This window comes from Pelophylax lessonae, assembly GCF_965119305.1.
Source record: "Pelophylax lessonae genome assembly, chromosome: 11".
Lineage (NCBI taxonomy): Eukaryota > Metazoa > Chordata > Amphibia > Anura > Ranidae > Pelophylax > Pelophylax lessonae.
Genome location: NC_138778.1, coordinates 57,910,531 through 57,931,438, shown reverse-complemented (window position 1 = coordinate 57,931,438; position 20,908 = coordinate 57,910,531). Strand labels below are relative to the sequence as shown.

General features: G+C 44.1%; 1 protein-coding gene across 2 annotated transcripts in view; it reads right to left on the bottom strand.

Moving 5' to 3' along the window:
- Nucleotides 1–349: 349 nt before the first annotated feature.
- PCIF1 (phosphorylated CTD interacting factor 1) overlaps nt 350–20,908 on the bottom strand; it is a 102,424-nt gene continuing 81,865 nt past the window's right edge. Inside the window, exons 11-16 of one of the 2 annotated variants that reach the window (XM_082271696.1) lie at nt 18,694–18,869; nt 18,521–18,607; nt 18,253–18,437; nt 4,488–4,581; nt 4,233–4,408; nt 350–1,306 (exon numbers count right to left, since the gene is read on the bottom strand). In XM_082271696.1, the coding sequence (XP_082127822.1) occupies nt 1,096–1,306; nt 4,233–4,408; nt 4,488–4,581; nt 18,253–18,437; nt 18,521–18,607; nt 18,694–18,869 (929 nt within the window). In that variant the 3' untranslated portion in view covers nt 350–1,095. Of the gene's footprint in view, nt 1,307–4,186; nt 4,409–4,487; nt 4,582–18,252; nt 18,438–18,520; nt 18,608–18,693; nt 18,870–20,908 lie in introns of those variants that run through there. The other variant, XM_082271695.1, reaches the window with a different exon arrangement.

The following is a 20,908-nucleotide window of genomic DNA, read 5'->3' as shown; positions in this document are numbered from 1 at the left end:
TGCTGTAGGCAGCATTCATGATGGCTGTCCTTTTGGATATTAAGTTGTCGGTTCTAGGAATCCCTGGGATTTCTAAGACACATGGGGGTTGATTTACTAAAACTGGAGAGTGCAAAATCTTGTGCAGCTCTGCATATAAGCTACTCAGCTTCCAGTTTTTTTTTTTCCAAAGCCTTATTGAACAAGCTAAAGTTAGTAGCTGATTGGCTGCCATGCACTGTTGCACAAGATTTTGCACTCTTCAGTTTTAGTTAATCAATCCCAGCGTTATATGTACTCCCCTGCATGCATTGACTAAGTGTTCCTTATGGAGTTGGATTCTTTGTACTTAATACTCAAGAGACAGAAATCAAAAATAAACTTTTACTGTTTGATATAAGTAATAAAACAGTTAGACATTAAATTACTTACAAGGAATAATTAGCACAGAAACAACGTCCACCAATCACAATACCAGAAAATCACACACACAAGGAGGAGGAGAGTAAAACATGCAGAACTCTATATCCCCCTCCCAGAAGGAACACAACACAGAGATACTGCAGAAAGCAGATACACAGATCTATACACAGATCTATATACATGGGAAAGCTAGAGACATCCCCTTAGTAATGAGTAGTGTCTATATACACAACTTCATACACAGGAGTAGTGCACCACACACATTATCAAATGCAGGAACGGTTTCTCTCTCCAAAGTCTTCACAGGCTAATTTGGCCTCCCCACATTCATGCGGTTATATGCTGAGGACTACATTTCCCTATAAAAGCAGGAAACGCAGGTATGGTAACTGGATTCACCATCAGCCCCCGCCAATTAATACTGTTCAGACTAAGATAATGCCTTCAAGAAGGATAAAAGGGTCACTCAGCTCTTTAAAATGTAGAAAATACAAATAATCTCTAAGCTGAGTAATGTAGGATCACAAGTTGTCCTTTCTGACTGCAGTATCCCCATAGTCTGCCATACAGTATGCAGGAGGACTGTGATTTGCCTCTGAACATGTCCTATAGCACTGGAGAATTATGCTGTGCCCTACTGATTAGGGCATCTTACCCATGGAACTGGGAAAAGTCTGCTACAAAACTGTGTCTCTAGTTATTCATACTGTCCTTGCTTGTGCCTTCCTCCCGGGGGGACTCTTTCTCGGTGCCCCCCGAGGAGTTTGACAACCTTCCGGAGTGCTTGTATGCTGTGCACAGCTCCTGCACACGCTCTGCGCTGGGGGTCCACTTCTGGAAACCAGCCTCGTTCTGAAGAAACAGCACAGCTGTATTGTGTACAGCTTTGTAGTACAGGTCTTCTCTGAAGGAATAAACAGAGAGAAAAAAAACAAAGTTAAAAAAGAATCAGATCAAACAGAATTACAGAGAAAACAAGTCTACAGATATCTGAGGGTAAACATCGCCTTTACTGTAATACCACCGTGAATGTAACCTTCCCACACAAGTACACTCACACGTGGTAAAAATAAGCAACATGAGGTGAACCTCTCTCAGCCATTTCAAACTAAAAGGCTTACCTAAAGCCGGCCACAGATGGTTTAATCTTGGCCAGATCACCAGGGACCGGCCCAGATTTGAACCATGATAGGCAGACTGATTTGTACCCAAAGCCATTGATCAACTTGGTCACAACCATCACAATCATCAATCGCATGTCCGATTTTTTATATGATTATTGCCAGTGGCCACAGTTGCTAACAATAATCAATGTGTGTTCTCCCAGGCTGGAAAGGCTCCCCACGCCTGCCCCCACCCCCTCCCTTGCCATGAGAACACAATAGCTCCGCAGGAGGGATTCCCCCATCAACACAGTCTAGCGATTTTCTGTCCTGCAACCCATGCATGGGGACACGTTTCTGCTGGGAGAACACAGTGATTATTGCTAGCAGATATGGCCACTGGCAATAATCGCATGTAAAAATCTGACATGTTGGTTGGAACTAAATCAATCGATGGATCGAATTGGGTATGATCAAGTCTGCCCACAGATGGTTTGATACTCGGCCGGTCCCTGCTGAAACAGCTCAGATTGTGAACCTATGGCACACTGAAGAGTGCCATCCTTCTCTTAAGGAAGAGTACTTCAGTGGTCAGTAAAGTCTCATGCATATTGTTTTTACACAGAGAGTTTGACTTTAAAGGAACTCTTTGTATTGGTCAGAGGAGCTTTAGGCCTAAGCTTGAGGCCTAAAGCAGCCATATGTCAAGAGAGTAAGACAGGAGGCTGAGTATTCTGACTGTGCAAGTTACAGTAATTGTAGAACCCCCTGCGAGTGCAACCGATGTCTTTTGTGATCTTTTCCGTTCTTTTAAATAAAAGCGGGCTACCATGCCCTTAAAAATACAGTTTTGAACTGGCGCAACTCATTGGGAATGCACCTAACGCTTGGGTCTGATCACCCCAATCTTACAATGCATACATAAATGACAGATCTGTATGCAGCAAACTACACCCATGTGCATGGTCCCTAAAGCAGATTTACAGCCAAAAGCTTTGATTTCGTTTTTGATAAAAAATGTTTACAATCCCTGTCAAGTTTTTTTTTTTTTTGCTGTCTGTGCCCCATCTTCTGTATTAAGGTCTCAAAGCCAAACAGAAAGTGAGAGAATATCTCTTATACAGCGGTCACTAAAAAAAGTTCCCCCATTGTAAAATTTCTGTTTCAATAAAAATCTGAAGTTTTCCATTTTCCCTCACTTTCAGTCCCAGTGACAATGGTCACCAGGACAAATATTAACCACTTAAAGACCGCCTGCCGCAGTTTTACGGCAGGTCGGCTCTGTCCCATGAAACGACGTAACTGTACGTCACTTCGCAGGACCGTTAGTGGGGGCAGAGGCGCACCCCCATTCGGCACAGGAAAAGCCAATCAGCGGGTCCAGCAGCCGCGATTGCCGCCGGACACCCGCAATCGCTGCTTGTGGAGACATAACAGGATCCCTGTGTTCATAACTGACAGAACAGAGGTCTGCCGTGTTTACAACGGCAGACCTCTGTTCTGTCAGTTATGAACACAGGGATCCTGTGCTCCTCTTATTTAGGAACACAGGTCTCTATGTTCATGCAGAAAGTCCCCCCCCCCGCACAGTTTGAAAGCACCCCCTAGGAACACATTTAACCCTTTGATTGCCGCCCTGGTGTTAACCCCTTCCCTACCAGTGTCATTAGTAACAGTGCATATTTTTAGCACTGATTACTGTAGTAATGTCACTGGTCCCCCCAAAAGTGTAAAAAAGGTCAGTTAGGTGTCCGATCTGCCCGCCGCAATGTCGCAGTCCCGCTAAAAATCGCTGATCGCCGCCATTACTAGTAAAAAAATAAAATTAAATAAAAATTACATAAATCTTTCCCCTACTTTGTAGACGTGATAACTTTTGCGCAAACCAATCAATATACACTTATTAGTTTTTTTTTAGCCAAAAAATATGTGGCAGAATACAAATTGGCCTAAAATTATGAAAAAATTTGATTTTTCATTTTTTTTGGGAATGTTATATAGCAGAAAGTAAAAAATATTGTTTTTTTTTTTTTTTCAGAATTTTCAGAATTGTCGCTCTTTTTTTGTTTATAGCCCAAAAAATAAAAATTGTACAGGTGATCAAATACCAACAAAAGAAAGCTCTATTTGTGGGGGAAAAAAAGGCATAAATTTTATTTGGGTACAGCATCGCACGACCACGCATTTGTCAATTAAAATAACACAGTGCCGTATCGCATAAAATTAAGGGGGTAAATCCTTCCAGTCCAGAAGTGGTTAAGGTTCAATCTGCCAATGGGGATACGGAAGTGAATAATAATTAAAAAAAATAAAAGTCTACCCCATGCTATCTAAAATGAAAAAAAAGCTATAGACACATTTGAGTTGACACTAATATGCACAAAGCACACAGTTTTGTTGTTAGATAGTTCTATAAATAAGCTCCAGTGTGAATTTTGGGCCAATGTCATTGTGCTTGCATGGGTTTCCTCACACACTCCAAAGACATGCTGGTTGGTAATTGACTTCAACCCAAATTGGCTCTAGTATACATGTATCTATACATGTAAGATAGATATCATGGACTGTAAAGTCCTTAAGCGCAGGATCTGAATGTACAATATGTAAGGTACTGCATAAATTGTTGGCGCTATATACTGTAAACACCTATAATAAATAAATATCTGTGGCCAATTTAGAACTAAACCCCGCAGCAACTAACAGTCTATATATTTGAGGTATACATGCCTCTTGCACACATGCTGGGAGCCACTGCGGTATTCGTGCTGGAAGGCCGGGAGCACCACCTGGTGACGTTTGAAGCGGCTTTCTTCCATACGAGTGAGGGCAGGCGTAGGGGGGTCTCTCCATTCAGGGATAAAGACAATAAAAGACAGGGGCTGATCTGAACTCTCTAGCAGATTCTGGAAGAAAAATTAAAAAGATTAATATACATACATATTAAACCACAATAGAACATTCAGCATAAACGTATCTATTCACCTCAAAATGTGTGACCATGGCATCCATTAACTCCTCACTGAAAGGTGGGTTTGCCTCAAAGGAACCGCTGACTGGGAAAAAACTAAGACATGGCCTAGGATAAAAAAAAGAAAGCAAGAAAATATTTTCAGTCATTATCATTTCACCCTTACTATTTACTGAAAAGGCAAAGCAAGATAAAATATTTCTAAACTCTTCATGGGCAGAATATATGAATGATATGCTTCAAACAGACTGATACTAATACATCCTTTGTATATCCATAAGGTGATACAAATATTCTTATATTATGTAAAAAAACCAACACAACACTGATGAGACTTTAAGAGCCCATTCACACTGATCCGACTTGGACCGCAACTTGTCAGCCTGAAAAGTCGCGGTCCGTCGCGCTCCCATTGTTCGGTACAGGAACCGTTCTAATAGGAGCGACACAAGTCGCTCAGACTAAGAAAAAGGGTCCTGTATTACTTCGGGGCAACCTGGAGCGACTTGCATAGACATTCATTTTATGAAGTCCGTGCAAGTCGCGCCGAAGTCGCGGTGCACACGACTTCACAGGTCGCCCCCGAAGTCGTGCCGCTGCAGTGTGAACCGGCACTTAAAGTTAAACACTGCTTCTGGGCTGATGTTGGAAATCATTCAACTCAGAAGACTGGGGATATCTGGCGACCATGACTGAACAGCAGATTAAAAAGAATGTTTTGTTTATACACACAATGGTGTAGTGGTTAGCATTTTCGCTTAGCAGCAAAAGGGTCGCTGGTTCAAATCCAAACCAGGACACTACCTGCCTGAAGTTTGCATGTTCTCCCTGTGCCTGCGTGGGTTTCCTCCGGGTACTCCGGTTTAAAATGAATATATAAATACACAGGTGCATCTCAAAAAAATTAGAATATTGTCCTGCTGGAAAATGAAATCAGCATCTCCAAGAAGCTGGTCAGCAGAGAGAAGCATGAAGTGCTCTAGAATTTCCTGCTAGAGGGCTGCGCTGACTTTGGACTTGATCTGAAATGCAAAATTGTCCACAGTCAGTGATGATGTCATCTGCTGGTGTTGGTCCACTGTACTTTATCAAGTCCAAAGTCAGCACAGCCCTCTACCAGGAAATTCTAGAGCTCTTCATGCTTCCCTCTGCTGACCAGCTTTATCAGCTTTATGGAGATGCTGATTTCATTTTCCAGCAGGACTTGGTACCTGGCAAGACTGCCAAAAGTACCAATACCTGGTTTAATAACTAAGGACCAAGCCTATTTCTGACACACGTTGTTTAGAAGTTAAAATCAGTATTTTTTGCTTTAAAAAATTACTAAGAACCCACAAACATTGTATATATATATTTTTTAGCAAAGACTCTGGAGAATAAAATGGTAATCCTTGCAATATTCTTTGTCACACGGTATTTGCGCAGCGGCCTTTCAAATGCAATTCTTTTGGAAAAAATAAATTTCACTGAATTAAAAAAAACTAAACAATAAAGTTAGCCCAATTTTTGTTGTATACTGTGAAAGATGATGTCACGCCGAGTAGATAGATACCCAACATGTTACGGTTTAAAATTGCGGACACTTGTGGAATGGCGACAAACTACGGTACCTAAAGAATCTCCATAGGTGACGCTTTAAAAACTTTCAAAGATTACCAGTTTAGAGTTACAGAGGAGGTCTTTTTCTAGAATTATTTCTCTCACTCTAATGATTGCAGCAATACCTCACATGTGTGATTTGAACACCGTGTTCATCTGTAGGCGTTTTCTTTGGTGCACGAGGATGGTGGCGCTTTACATTTTTTTTTTTTTTTTTATAGTTTTAAAAAAAAAAATCTGATCACTTTTAATGCTGTCACAAGGATCGTAAACATCCCTTGTGCCAGTAATAGGCAGTGACAGGTACTCTTTATGGAGGGATCGGGGATCTAAAAGACCCCCCGATCCCTCCACTGCACTTCAAAGTATTCAAAACACCGAAATCTGACATTTTTTTTTAAAATTGGCGCCATTGGCAGCAGAGTAAACCGGAAGTAAGGTCCTGACGTCACTTCCAGGTTACATGATCGGAGACCCGATCAAAGACGAATCCAGCTTCGTTCGGGACTCCAACCAGCCAGGGGACGTGCAGGCTGGTTGCTCAGTTCTCCCGGTGAGATGGGAGACCCGGGCAGAGCCACAGAAGGTAGCGGGAGTCCCCTCCCACTCGCAGGGATAACGTCCGAGCGGCTGCTGAGCCGCATCAGTTATCATCTCCTAAAAGCCGACCCTCGGCTCTAAAAAACAGTATCGGGTTGATGCCTGCAGCTGCAGGCATCATCCCAGTACAACCACTTCCTCAAACCAATGTACAGGTACGTCGGTTTGTGGGAAGTGGTTAAAGATCATGGTATCACTGTGCTTGATTGGCCAGCAAACTCGCCTGACTTAAACCCCATAGAGAATCTGTGGGGATTTGTCAAGAGGAAGATGAGAGACACCAGACCAAACAATGCAAATGCGCTGAAAGCCGCTATCAAAGCAAAAAATTGTGAAAAAACTACCAGCGCAAAAATGATATAAATGTATAAACATAATCTATTAATAAAATAGTGAAATGAAAAAAATTATTGAAAATAATTGAGAAATAATTCCAATCCCGGCTGCATACACCAAATGTGTTCACTCTTCACATAAACAAACTAAATACAATATAACAGTGCTGCGCCAGACACCATAAAATATGTGTATAAACCCAAATGACAATACATAAAAAATATATGAATAATATATATATCTGTAAAAAAATAGTTCTGAACCAAGTCCTTTAAAAGTGCCAAATATATGCTTGTGCATTTAAATCATGATCAGAAAGTCCATCATAAAGATCCCATAAGAAGGCTTATGGTAAACCACCTCTGTGAACTCGTGGACACAACCACCACCAGCTAGAGTAGCCTCTCACCTCACTTTAAGACCCAAGAGTCAAAGCAACCTGGGCTTCCATAACCCCTCAGCAGTGCCACAGGCTGATCGCCTCCATGCCACGCCGCATTGATGCCATAATTCATGCAAAAGGAGCCCTGACCAAGTATTGAGTGCATACTATACTGTACATGGACATAATTTTCAGTTAGCCAACATTTTTAGATTAAAAATCCTTTTTTATTTTTTTTGGTCTTACGTAATATTATAATTTTCTGAAATACTGAATTTTGGGTTTTCACTAGCTGTAAGCCATAATCATGAAAATTAAAGGAAAGAAATGCTTGAAATATATCACTCTGTGTGTAACACATCTATAAAAAATATACGAGTTTCACTTTTTGAATTGAAATACTAAAATAAATGAACTTTTTGATAGATAGATAGATAGATAGACACAAAAAACGGATTTTTGTAAAATCTTACCGTAAAATCCTTTTCTCTTAGCTCATTGACAGACGTAGTCCTCGGTGATTCAACACCCTCGGGTTATGCTGCCCTCCACAGGAGTAGGACTAGACAGGAAAGAAAATACTCTGGCCACACTCTAGGGGCAGTATAGAGGGTATATCCTCTCTCTCTCTGCTACAGCAAATCAGTTATGTCACAAAGCAGTGTTTAGAGAATTTAACCCAACCCAACTCAAAAACAGAGGGGCGGGTACTACGTCTGTCAATGAGCTAAGAGAAAAGGATTTTACGGTAAGATTTTACAAAAATCTGTTTTTCTCTGTCGCTCATTGACAGACGTAGTCCTCGGTGATTCAACACCCTCGGGACGTCCCAAAGCAGTACCACAAATGAGGGGTGGGAAAATGGAAATCAAATCCAATCTAGAAGGCCCAACCGGTGCCAACTAGAAGTTTACAATGCTCATCCTCAGTGATGAGACTCAACAGAAATTTTTCAACAGAAAAAAACCCTCGAGGTAAACCACCGGTCTCCTCAAATTGCGGCCTGCAAAACCTTGCGGCCAAATGAGGCATCCGCCGATGCCATCACATCAATCTTGTAAAATTTTGTAAAGGTATGTACCGACGACCAGGTGGCCGCCTTACATACCTGGACCACTGACACCTGATGGCGGAAGGCCCAGGAAGTACTGAGCGCTCGAGTGGAGTGCACCCTAACAGGGAACGGAGGATTCCGACCCTTAATAGAATAAGCCTGTACCACCGTCTGTCTGATCCATTTGGAGATAGTCGCGGCAGATGCAGGCAACCCCTTTCTGGGGCCATCCGGGATCACAAAAAGTGAATCCGTCTTACGGAACGATTCCGTCGCCTTCAGGTATACCCCGATTGCCCGAACCACATCCAAGGAATGCAACGCATGTTCCCGATGATGATTGGGCTGAGGACACAAGGAAGGTAGTACAATATCTTCATTCAGATGAAAATCTGAAACCACCTTTGGAAGAAAGGATGGCTTAGGATGAAGCACTACCTTATCCCTATGAATCACTAAGTATGGGGACTGGCATGATAATGCAGCCAGTTCTGACACCCTGCGTGCAGAAGTGATAGCCACCAAGAAGGCCACCTTCTGGGATAAAGTAAGCAAGGGAATCTCCCTGATGTTTTCAAAGGGAGGTTTCTGTAGAACCGCCAAAACTAAATTAACATCCCAGAGCGGTAAGGGTGCGCGGACTGGTGGAGCCAGGTGCCGCACCCCCTGGATGAAATTCCGCACCAAGGACTTAGTAGCTAAAGGCTTCTGAAAGAAGATTGCGAATGCTGAAACTTGACCCTTGATGGTGCTCAAGGCTAGTTTCTGCTCAACCCCTTTTTGCAGAAAGGCCAATATTCGAGTCACCGAATAGGTACGTGGAGGAATCCCTAAAGATTCGCACCACGCGATATAAGTCTTCCATGTGCGATAATAGACCTTGCTGGAAGTCGCTTTCCTTGCTTTAATAAGGGTAGGAATAACTGAAGCTGACAACCCTCTGTCCTTCAGTACCTGGGTCTCAATGGCCAGGCCATTAAAACCAGCGACTGTAAAGCACGATGGAAGATTGGTCCTTGAGACCGCAGACACTCCCTGAGACGAAGTTCCCAAGGAACGTCCACGACTCGCATGTCCAAGTCGGGTAGATCGGCTTGACGAGGCCAGCCTAGAATTTCTAGGACCACTGGCGCTGACTGGATCTGAACCAGGCGGCCCTAGAGCTATCTGGCCCCGACCATCCGACAAAGTCTGATAGTTCTCCGTTCCCACACATTTATCAGACACCTGATTCCTATCAGGAACGGTGATCTCCCCTGGTTGAACCTCAGGGACCGAAGTCACCCGGCTAGAGTCTTCTTGGTCTTTCTGTTCAACCGGATCCGATTCTTGTGGGGAACTGAGACTAATCTTTGGAAAAGGTAAATAAAAAGATCTGTTCAGGGAACGGTAACTACCGCTCCCTGTAGTACTTAAATGTTGGAAGGGAAGAATCGCACCGGTAGCAGTGGTCGATGCTCGATCTAATGCCCTGAATACCGGTGAAAACGTCCCCCCACCCTCAAGCCGGGTGGGGGCGCACCTTCAGGCTGTGTAATCCTTTGCTTCAGGTTTGGCTGAGTCGGTCTTTTGTCTGTCCGACCAGCCCTTCTTGAACCCTCCTGGAGGAGCCTTGCCTTTCCCGCTTGCAGCAGTCAGGCGCACAAACCCTTTATGGGCGGTAAAGAAAGGTCCCCGCTTGTTACGAGGTCCTTTAGCTTTAGCAGCCTGTGGCACGAAAGTGCTCTTGCCCCCAGTGGCATCCTTAATGATCTCATCTAGGGTGGCGATTCCCCTGAAAGGGGAGATTCGTCAAGGTCTTTTTGGAACCTAGGTCTGCTGACCAGCATTTTAACCACAGCACACGTCTGAGGATTACCGCTGACATAGATGCATGCCCTAATAGGGGGGTAGCATCCAAGGCTGCGTCACAGACGAACTGTAGTCCTTGTATGATCTGTTCCATCAATTCAGATGTTCCCTGGGGGATATCTTTCCCCTTCAGGTCCTGGCGCACCAATCTCGCCCATTCCGTTAGTGTCTGGGAAACTAGACCAATGACAATTACTGGTCTAAAGGCTGACCCTATCAGGGAAAAGATAGTGCGGGACTCCGCTTCTACCTTCCGATCCACCGGGTCCTTAAAGGACGAAGTGTCCTCCACTGGAATAACCGTGGCTTTATTCAGTCTGGAAATAGGTGGATCCACCACTGGTGGTACCGTCCATTTCTTAATGAGGGATTCCTCAAACGGATAGCGTCTAGCAATACGCTTGGAAATAGTAAAGGTACGCTTAGAATGCTCCCATTCTTCTTTAATTTTATTACCAAAACACTTGGGTACAGGAAAAACCTTCACCGTTTTGGTGGGTTTGTTAGTACCAAAGGGAATCTCTGTTTCAGTTGCCTCTGCCGGTAAAACCTCAAGTCTTAAGGTTTCCTGAACCGCCACAACTAGTGCGTCCACCAATGCTTCTTCCCGAATTATGGCGGAAGCATGAACGTCCTCCTCACTGTCTGAAGGAACTTTACCTGAGACAACAGCCCTTGCAGAGGGACCTGCAGCTGCAATGACCATCTCAGAATCTGAGTCTGAAGTGTCAGATGATATAGGGGTAGGCGGGGGTCGCTTTCTTGACCCCCGTTCCTGACAGGCCGTCTCCACCCGAGCCACCAAAGACTCCAAAACTGCTGTAAATGCATCTATACTCTGTGCACCGGCGGGTCCCGCGGCCCCCTCGAGGGAAACAGGTGGGGTTACCTGTGTGGCAGGGTCCATGATAATTCCAGTTACTACCCGGAAAAAAATCAATCCAAAAATAAACTTCTTTTTTTTTTTTTTTTCAGACCCCCAGCGCCACAAAGCCCCTCAATGTTACCTGCTTAGGGACCCCTATCGAGCGAGAGAGAGAGAGATAGACCCCTAGGCTCACCACTTGATGCTCAGAGCTTACTGCAACTTGTCTCAGCACTGTCTAGAACAGACAGGAAGTCTCTTGGCTGGCTGCCCGGGAAGAAAGGAGGCGGCTCCGCCCCTCTGTACGCCTTCCGGCGCCTCCCCTAGCTCCACGAGGTGTTTGAGTCACCTCAAACATGGCCGCCCCCATGCTGGAGACACGAGGCTACGCCAAAATGGCGGCCTCGTGCGATCTACCAAACAATGGCGGCGGCCTCTTACAGAATAGCGGCGTGACTGCAGAGCATCTCGGCATCAATAAACCTCTCTCTACATGGTGATCCGCGTGGCCGGCGGTACCGGACCCTGGCGGACCGCATGGCCGTCGGGAGGCATGCTTTTGCTGGAGGAATGACCTGGAAAGCAGTATACATGTCCTGTGGCTTCTGACAGGAAGGATACCATATCTATCACAGTAAGATTCTAGTACTGCCACTGATTAGAGTCATTTAAACATACTTGCAATTAGATTGTCAGCTCCCAAACCAAGCCTCCTGGCTTTTTGTACACAAAAATCACACTCAAATAGGAGAATCTGTGCCATGTTATAGGATAGAGGGGAACCCATCCTTACCATACAGAGAGGGGCCCGCGTTCACCACAAGACCCGTCAGGGGAAAGGGGGGAACATACTACTCACCATACCGGAACCAGGCGGGCGCCAAATCCTGACAGTACCCCTCTCCACCGGGGTGGGAGGGCTGTCGACCAATACGGACGCCGTGACTCATGGTCTTTGGCGTTTCAGCGAGACGTTTAACTCGCAGGGTCAGTCCCCGTCCAGTGGAACTATGTCGCGGCCGACCCAGCGCGGAGCTATGGCCTGCACACGCTCGCAGGCTGAACTGGGGTGATCACTGGACCTCAACATCCAGCCCGTCGCCCAGTTCAGCTTTCTTGCTTGAAGATCTCACAGGAACACTGGAGAAAAAAGCTGTCTAAAAAAATCTTTCTAAGAAAAAAATCCTGCCAGGACCAAAGATCCCAGCAATGTATCTAGGTCCTTACTCCTGACTAGACAGAAAAAAACGGATTTGCTGTAGCAGAGAGAGAGAGGATATACCCTCGGGGACTGCCCCTAGGGTGTGGCCAGAGTATTTTCTTTCCTGTCTAGTCCTACTCCTGTGGAGGGCAGCATAACCCGAGGGTGTTGAATCACCGAGGACTACGTCTGTCAATGAGCGACAGAGAAACATAAATTATAGCCAGGGGAACACCAGGTGGAAGCGGGCAGAGCTTTAAAGGGAAACCATAAAATGGCTTTAGTCAATTTTATTTAAGGTGTTCCTAAACCCAGGACCCTGCATTCACTATATCTGGTCTCCCACAGTACATTGAACGTGGAAATGCAATTATTTTAGTAAATATAAACTTCCTCTTTAACATGTTGTCTTAACGTGTGAAAACTGGTGTTTTACATATTTTGAATTTTTTGTATAAAAAAAAAAAAATTTTGAGAAATGTGTTATTATGAGGTGCATTTAGGACACTCTGAGACGCAGATGGACTTTGGAAAACAAATTCCATCACCTCCCTCATGCTTTCTTTTTTTCAAATTCTTTATTAAACATAACAAAACTCCCTCATGCTATCTATCAGGCTGTGTTAAAGTATATCCAAAAGCCTTAAATTATTTTTAGTTTTGGATAAAGTCAAAATCCCTGTCTTTTTTTTTTTTGTGCGTCTCACTAGGGGGAAAGACAGCTTGACAGCTGTCACTAGTAAGCATCCTCATTAGAAACATCCCCTCTTTTGGTTACAACTCCAACATTTTAGATTTCCTATCACTTTCTATCCTAAAAGATTGAATCTACCCAACAGAGACAGCAATAAAAAGCTGACAGAGGCTTTTTTTCCCTACTAAAAAAATGTTTGTCTTTGTATATATTAATTTACCGATAAAGACATTGCTGTGGTTACTAGTAGAAGAGGAGGGCACACTCTTCTGACTCATTCAGGTCTATTTTTAGCACAAGAGCTGCCTGAAAGGAAAATACTTCATTGGATGATAGACCTTGAATAGAGCTCCACCTGCTGATTACAAGCAGTAACGTGAAACATTCTCATGCAATATTTCATACTTGCTTGAATAAAAAGAAATACTACAATTAAAATTATTCTAATAGTCCAGTTTTTATTTTTTTAAACAACAAACATGCTATACTTACCCGCTCTGCGTAATGGTTTTGCACAGAGCACCCCCCGATCCTCCACTTCTTGGGTCCCCCACTGGCGCTCCTGGCTCCTCCCCTGCTGAGTGCTTACTATGGGGCACTCATGCATGCTCGCACCCAAGTCGGCTGTGTGTCCATCAGACACACAGTGTGGCTTGGCCCTGCCTCCATTCCATCCTCACTGGCTGTGATTGACAGTAGCAGGAGCCAATGGCTCCCATTGCTGTGGCTGAGCCAATGTGGAGAGAGAGATCCGAGAGAGCCTCTACTCTTGTGCACATGGTGTTTCTAGCATTGAGAAAAAAAACGTATCATTTTCATGGAGCTTAAAGACATACGGCTACTCATTGAAATGGAGGAGAAGCGGTTTAACCCTAAGGTTAAGTTCACATGTAGGCGTTTTTCTGCTCTAGGATCAGCTCAAAAAATGGCCAACAAGACAAATCCTATTCATTTCAATAGCCCCTGTTCACATCTGAGCGTTTTGAAGTTTTAACCGCTTCCATACAGAGCAGTTAGACACCCTTCCTGCCCAGACCAATTTTCAGCTTTCAGCACTCTCACACTTTGAATGACAATTGCTCAGTCATGCTACACTGTAACCAAACAAAATTTTTATCATTTTTTTCACACAAATAGAGCTTTCTTTTGGTGGTATTTGATCACAACTGGGGTTTTTTTTTTTCGTGATATATGCAAAAAAAGAGCAAAAAGTTTGAAAAAAAAACACTTTTTTTTAGTTTCAATTATGAAATTTTGCAAAAAATAAATTTTTCTTCATACATTTGGGCCAAAATGTATACTGCTACATGTCTCTGGTAAAATTAACCCAAATTAGTGTATATTATTTAGTCTGTGTGAAAGTTATTGAGTCTAGAAGCTATGGTACCAATTACTGAAAATTGATCACACCAGATGTACTGACTGCCTATCTCCTTTCTTGAGGCCCTGAAATGTCAGGACAGTACAAATACCGACCAAATGACCCCTTTTTGTAAAGTAGACAGTCCAAGGTATTTAGTAAGAGGCATGGTGAGTTTTTTGAAGTTGTAATTTTTTCCCACAATTCTTGGGAAAATGAAGAAAAAATTTTTTTTTTCTTTTTTTTCCCACAAAGTTGTCAATTTATAAGCTATTTCTAACACATAGCATGTACACAGCAAAAATTACACCCAAAAATACATTCTGCTACTCCTTCCGAGTATGGCGATACCACATGTGTGAGACTTTTACACAGCCTGGCCACAAAAAGAGACTCCACGTCCAAGAAGCACATTCAGGCGTTCTAGGAGCATAAATACACATAAAACTTTCTTACTACCTATCACACTTTTCAAGGCCCTAGAGCACCAATACAATGGAAAAGTCCACAAAATTACCCCATTTTGGAAAGCAAACACTCCAACGTATATTCTATGAGGCATTATGGGTCGTTTGAACATATCATTTTTTTCCACAGGTTTTTGTAAAATGTGGGAAAAAAATGAAAACTTTTTTTTTTTACACAAAGTTGTCAATTTATAGGATATTCCTAACACATAGCATGTACACAGCAAAAATGACACCCCAAAATACATTCTGCCACTCCTCCTGAGTATGGCAATACCACATGTGTGAGACTTTTTCACAGCCTAGCCATATAGAGGGGCCTAACATCCAAGGAGCATCATCATGCATCCTAGCCACTTGCCTAGGCCTATTTTTGACATTTGGTGTTTACAAGCTAAAATCAGTTGTTTTGCTAGAAAACTGCTTAGAACCCCCAAACATTATATATTTTTTTTTTAGCAGAGACCCTAGAGAATAAAATGGAGATTATTGCAATATTTTTTATCACACCGTATTTGCGTAGCGGTCTTCCAAACGCAATTTTTTTGGAAAAAATTCACTTTTTTTAATTAAAAAATAAGAAACCAGTAAAGTTAGCCCAATTTTTTTCCATAATGTGAAAGATAATGTTACGCCGAGTAAATAGATACCCAACATGTCATGTTTCAAAATTGCGCACGCTCACGGAATGGTGACAAACTTTGGTACTTAAAAATCCCCATAGGCGACAATTTAAAAATTTCTACAGGTTGCCATCTTTGAGTTACAGAGGAGGTCTAGGGCTCAAATTATTCCCCTTGCTCTAACGATCGCGGCGATACCTCACATGTGTGGTTTGAACACCGTTTACATATGTGGGCGGGGTTTCTGTATGCATTCACTTCTGCGCGCGAGCTAACGGGGACAGGGCGCTTTAATTTTTTTTTTTTTTTTTTGTTACTATTTATTTTATTTATTATTTTTTATTTTTACACCGTATAAAAAAAAAAAAAATTGATCATTTTTATTTCTATTAAAAGAAATGTAAATATTCCTCGTAATAGAAATAGGCACGACAGGACCTCTTTTTTGTGAGATCTGGGGTCAAAAAGTCCTCAGATCTCACAAGTACACTAAAAGATAGAAAAAAAAAAAAAAAATAATAATTATAATATAAAATGAAAAAAAAAAAAAAAAAAGGACCTTTAAACCGGTTGCTAGGCAACAACATTTTCCGTAGCTCCGGTCCTCCAAGACCATAGAGTCAAGTGAGGGCAAGCTTGCCCTCACTCGACATCCTGTCTGTGAGGATTCGGGACCGGATCGTTTTCCCCGCTGCCGGCGGGTCCGGTAAGCGGGGAAAAGGACCGGAACGCGTCGGGAGGGGGGGGCGCCTCTTCCGCCATCCCGGAAGGGTGATCCCACGGCGAATCCGCCGCTGGGACCACCCTTATCGGAAAGCCAACCGTCCACCGTTTAAAAAAATACCAGGGTTATGGCAGCTATCTGCTGCCATAACACCGGTATTTAGGTTTAAACGGACGACGTATATAAACCTTTTTGGACTTGGACATGGTGGCTGTATGAAGGGTGACAGGTACTCGGGTACTTTGTTGGGCAGGTGACAGGTACTCTGGTACTGATGAGCAGGTGGCAGGTACTCGGGTACTCCGATAGGCAGGTGACAGGTACTCGGGTACTCTGATGGGCAGGTGACAGGCAGGTGATAGGTACTGATGAGTAGTACTCACTGACTGATAGGTGATAGGTGATACTGTACTGATGGGTACTGATGATCAGTACTGATACGTGATAGGTACTGATGAGTACTGATGAGTAGTGATGGGTACTGATGAGCAGGCGGCAAGTACTTGGGTACTTCAGGCGTCAGGTACTCTGATGAGCAGGTGGAAGGTACTCGGGTACTCTGATGGGTAGGTGACAGGTACTCAGGTACTCTGATGATGGGTACTCCGTTGACAGGTACTCAAAGTACCCGAGTACCTGTCATCAGAGTACCCGAGTACCTGTCATCAGAGTACCCGAGTACCCGTCATCAGAGTACCCGAGTACCCGTCATCAGAGTACTCGAGTACCTGTCATCAGAGTACCCGAGTACCTGTCATCAGAGTACCCGAGTACCTGTCAGAGTACCCGAGTACCTGTCATCAGAGTATCCGTCATCAGAGTACCTGAGTACCTGTCATCAGAGTACCCGAATACCTGTCACCAGCCCATCAGAGTACCCAAGTACCTGTCATCTGAGTACCTGATGGGCTGGTGACAGGTACTGGGGTACTTTGATGGGCTAGTGACAGGTGCTCTTTATTGGGGGGGGGGGGGGCAATCAGTGTGTTTAGGGTGCACTGTAGTTGGTAACTAGCTGTTACCACAATCTCCTCCTCACACAGGATCAGTGTGTGAGGAGGAGAACACGGTGACAGCTAGTTACCGTGTTCTCTGTTGACATTTGTGACCGGCTGTGATTGGACACAGCCGGTCACGTGGTAAAGAGCCAATTTCATTGGCTCATTACCTAGATCGGGGATCGACTCTGTCCGAGGGACGAGCCTCGTCCCCGATCGCTGCTCTGCGCGCCCCCGGGGGCGCGCATTGCAGAGAGAACGAGCGGCTCGTGCTGGAGCCGCTCATGTGATCGGCTGTGATTGACACAGCCGATCACGTGGTAAACAGCCAATTTGTATTGGCTGTTTACCTTGATCAGGGATGGGCTATGTCCGAGGGACGAGCCTCATCCCTGATCGCGCCGCTGCGCGCCGCCGGGGGCGCGCAGTAGCAGCTAGAACGGGCCGACGTCATATGACGGCGGCCCGGATCTAGACAACCACTTTGCCGACGTCATTTTACATGACTCGGTATGGAAGTGGTTAAGCAAAACGCCCAATGCTCAAAAAAGTACATGAGCTTCTTTTTGGGCAGATTACAGGTATTTTTATTTTTTTCCATTGGTCACTTGTCAACCTAAACACGCCTGCACAAAAACGCCTGAAAAAATGTCCATAAAAACGCCTAAAAAACGGCTATAAATAGCAACGTTAAGATGTGAACGTAGCCTTAAGTGTGTAGAGGGTACTTTACTGTCAGAGCTGTAAGAATGTGGAACTCCCTCCCATAAGCAGTGGTGTCAGCGGGGAGTTTCGATAGTCTCACAAAACTTTAGATGGGCATCTTAGCGAACGCAATATATATGGATATGGGAATTATTGTTGACAAACACATGCACACACCCACCTCCATACAGGTTGAACTGATGTTTTTATTCAACCTTACCAACTACTGTATGCAACATCACTGGATTGAGATGTAATGTTTAACATGTAATGAGTTAAATAACCAGGTTTCTGAATAGTATCTTGCAATGTATTCTTACCCCCGGGAGCCAAAGTATCCATCTGTGTCTGGAAAAGCGGAACAGTACTGCTTGAAATAACAGTTCAGAGGGGAAGCGAAACACTCCGACGTGACACCAAAAATTCTGTGCAAAGCCTGAAAAACGTTCACTGGAAGTGCTCCCTGTAGACCAGAGCCCTCAAACTGCGCTGTCCCAAACATCACCTTCAATAAACAACACTTTGTGTTAGGCGTCTTTTATTTCTTCAAATATACCTTGTATATGAATATGAGTCTGTTGAAGTTACCTGATATCTTCGCAGGAGACACCATACACGAGACAGGAATTTTTCTGACCCTTGGTCATCCGTACTACTGAGGCGATAAAGCTGGAACTGCAACGAGAAGACATGGGAGTAAAGAAACCCTTGTGTGACAATTACAAGGTGCATAGGCAATAACAGGAAGAAATGTTGCTCACCAATTTACTGAAGTAACTCTGGTTGATTCTGACAGACTCTCCCTTGTACCTCACACACACCAAGCTGCCATCTTGTTGAACATCAACTCCTCCCTGGAATGGCAATGCTGGGGAAGTCAATCGCACAGGATGACAGAAGACGGCCTTGTCTGGACAGGGTGCAGCTGGGGCTTGTTCTGAAAAACACATTGTGTTTAAATTAATTATTGTGAAGGTCACAAAAATAAACATTCTCACTATGCTGTAGGCTCCGTTCACATCTAGGCGTTTTGGGGCGTTTTTGGGGCGTTTTTCTGCTCTAGGATCAGCTCTCAAAACGCCCAACAAGACAAATCCTATTCATTTCAATGGCCCCTGTTCACATCTGAGCGTTTTGACGCTGTATACAAAACGCCCAACGCTCAAAAAAAAGTACATGAGCTTCTTTTTGGGCAGATTACAGGCGTTTTCCATTGATCTCTATTCAATCTAAAAACGCCTGCACAAAAATCGCGGTAAAAATCGCGGTAAAAAACGCCGCAAAAATCGCGGTAAAATCGCGGTAAAAAACGCGCGAAAAACGCTACGCTCAGGTGTGAATGTAGCCTTATATCTCATTTATGTAAACCTTAAAATTGACCTTTGCCCTGAAAACACTACAGCAAAAGCACGCTCTGCATGCTCAGCATAAACACATACAGTATACACTTATAGTGCAAACTCACTATTTTCTTTATTTTTAGTTTAGCCCTTTCTGAGGTACTGGTGATGTAGCCAGTGCTTCCCAGCTGCCTCCTGAGAAGGCCACATTTCCATAGTTGGTAAATTGAAAGAACATTGTAAAATCATATTGTAACATATATGGTGGGGTTTAGGTGTTCTCTGGATTCTGAATCTCACATAACTCGGATTCCAGTGATTGTAAAGGATCAAATTCATTTTTTTTAAATTAACAAACATGTTCTACTTACCTGCTCTATGCAATAGTTTTTAACAGAGCAGTCCCAATCTTACTCTTCTGGGGTCCCTCACCAAGTGCGCACCAAAGCAAGCCGCTAGCTTAGGGGCAATCGTGCGGACTCACTCTCGAGCGTGCTCTGTGTGTCCATAGACACACAGAACGCGGCTCAGCCCTGCCCCCTCGCCACTGGCTGTGATTGACAGCAGCAGGAGCCAAAAGCCTTCACTGCGGTCTTTGAATCAATGAAGAGGGGGAGAGCAGAGCTGGATCGAGATCGGGCTCAGGTATAAGGGGGGCTGGGGAGCTGCTTGTAATAAAAATTACAAGTTAGCAGCTACAAATACTGTAGCTGCTGAAATTTATTATATAGACACTTACCTGTCCAGGGATCCAGCACCCGTCCTGGTCTCCGGGTTCCTAGCGCCAGCATCTTTAGTGTGGGAAGCCGGCTGTGATAGCTTAGGACTTCACAACTGGCTTCCTATTGCGTGTGTGTGTGTCGGAAGGAAGGCATAAAATGGAATTTCCTCTTTTAGGTGAAGTTCTGCTTTAAGGTAAAAAACCTTCAGCATTTACAACTACCTGAAGGCCTCATGTACACTGGGCGTTCCACCTGCTACAGCGTCCAGCCTTTGTGTATTTCAGCCTAATAGATTTTGACAGGCTGCTGTCAGCAGGGCTGGAAGCTACACCTGTGCCATCCACTTCACAAAAACACTGGGATTTGCCATAGAGGACTAAACACCCAGTGTGCATTTAGCCCCAAGGGCAGAAGAAATCTTTACTCCAAGGTAATGGAATTATTCTATTATTTGTGTAGAACAGCCAGAACAGTCCACTGCTGGAGCATAGGGGAGGGCCGTCTGCCGGAGGAGCAGTGGATCTGGTAAGTAAAACTGATTTTCCCTTCCCCTAGACCTAAACAAGCATTTAACCATTGCAGTGCAGGGGTAGCCCTACTGAAATAGGAATGGGGGGGGGGGTGTTACTTTTCCCGAAGTTAGGCTTTAATCCTGATAACTGAGATGTGGTTAGTCACAGATCTCCTTTACGTGTGGTTATGAGTAAGCGATCTTCTTTATCGTGAAACGCGTCAACCTGTTGCATGTCCCTGTGATGCACTGTCTGTATTGATTCTTCATGAGGAATAAAAGACACTTCTAATTTCATTTACTGTGTGGTCCATTTTCCTTTTGGTTTATCGAGTTTTGGATGGCGGATCCGACCTGCACCGGAGTGCTTTGTCTCACCTGAGCGGCTTTCCTTTTCAGCTTT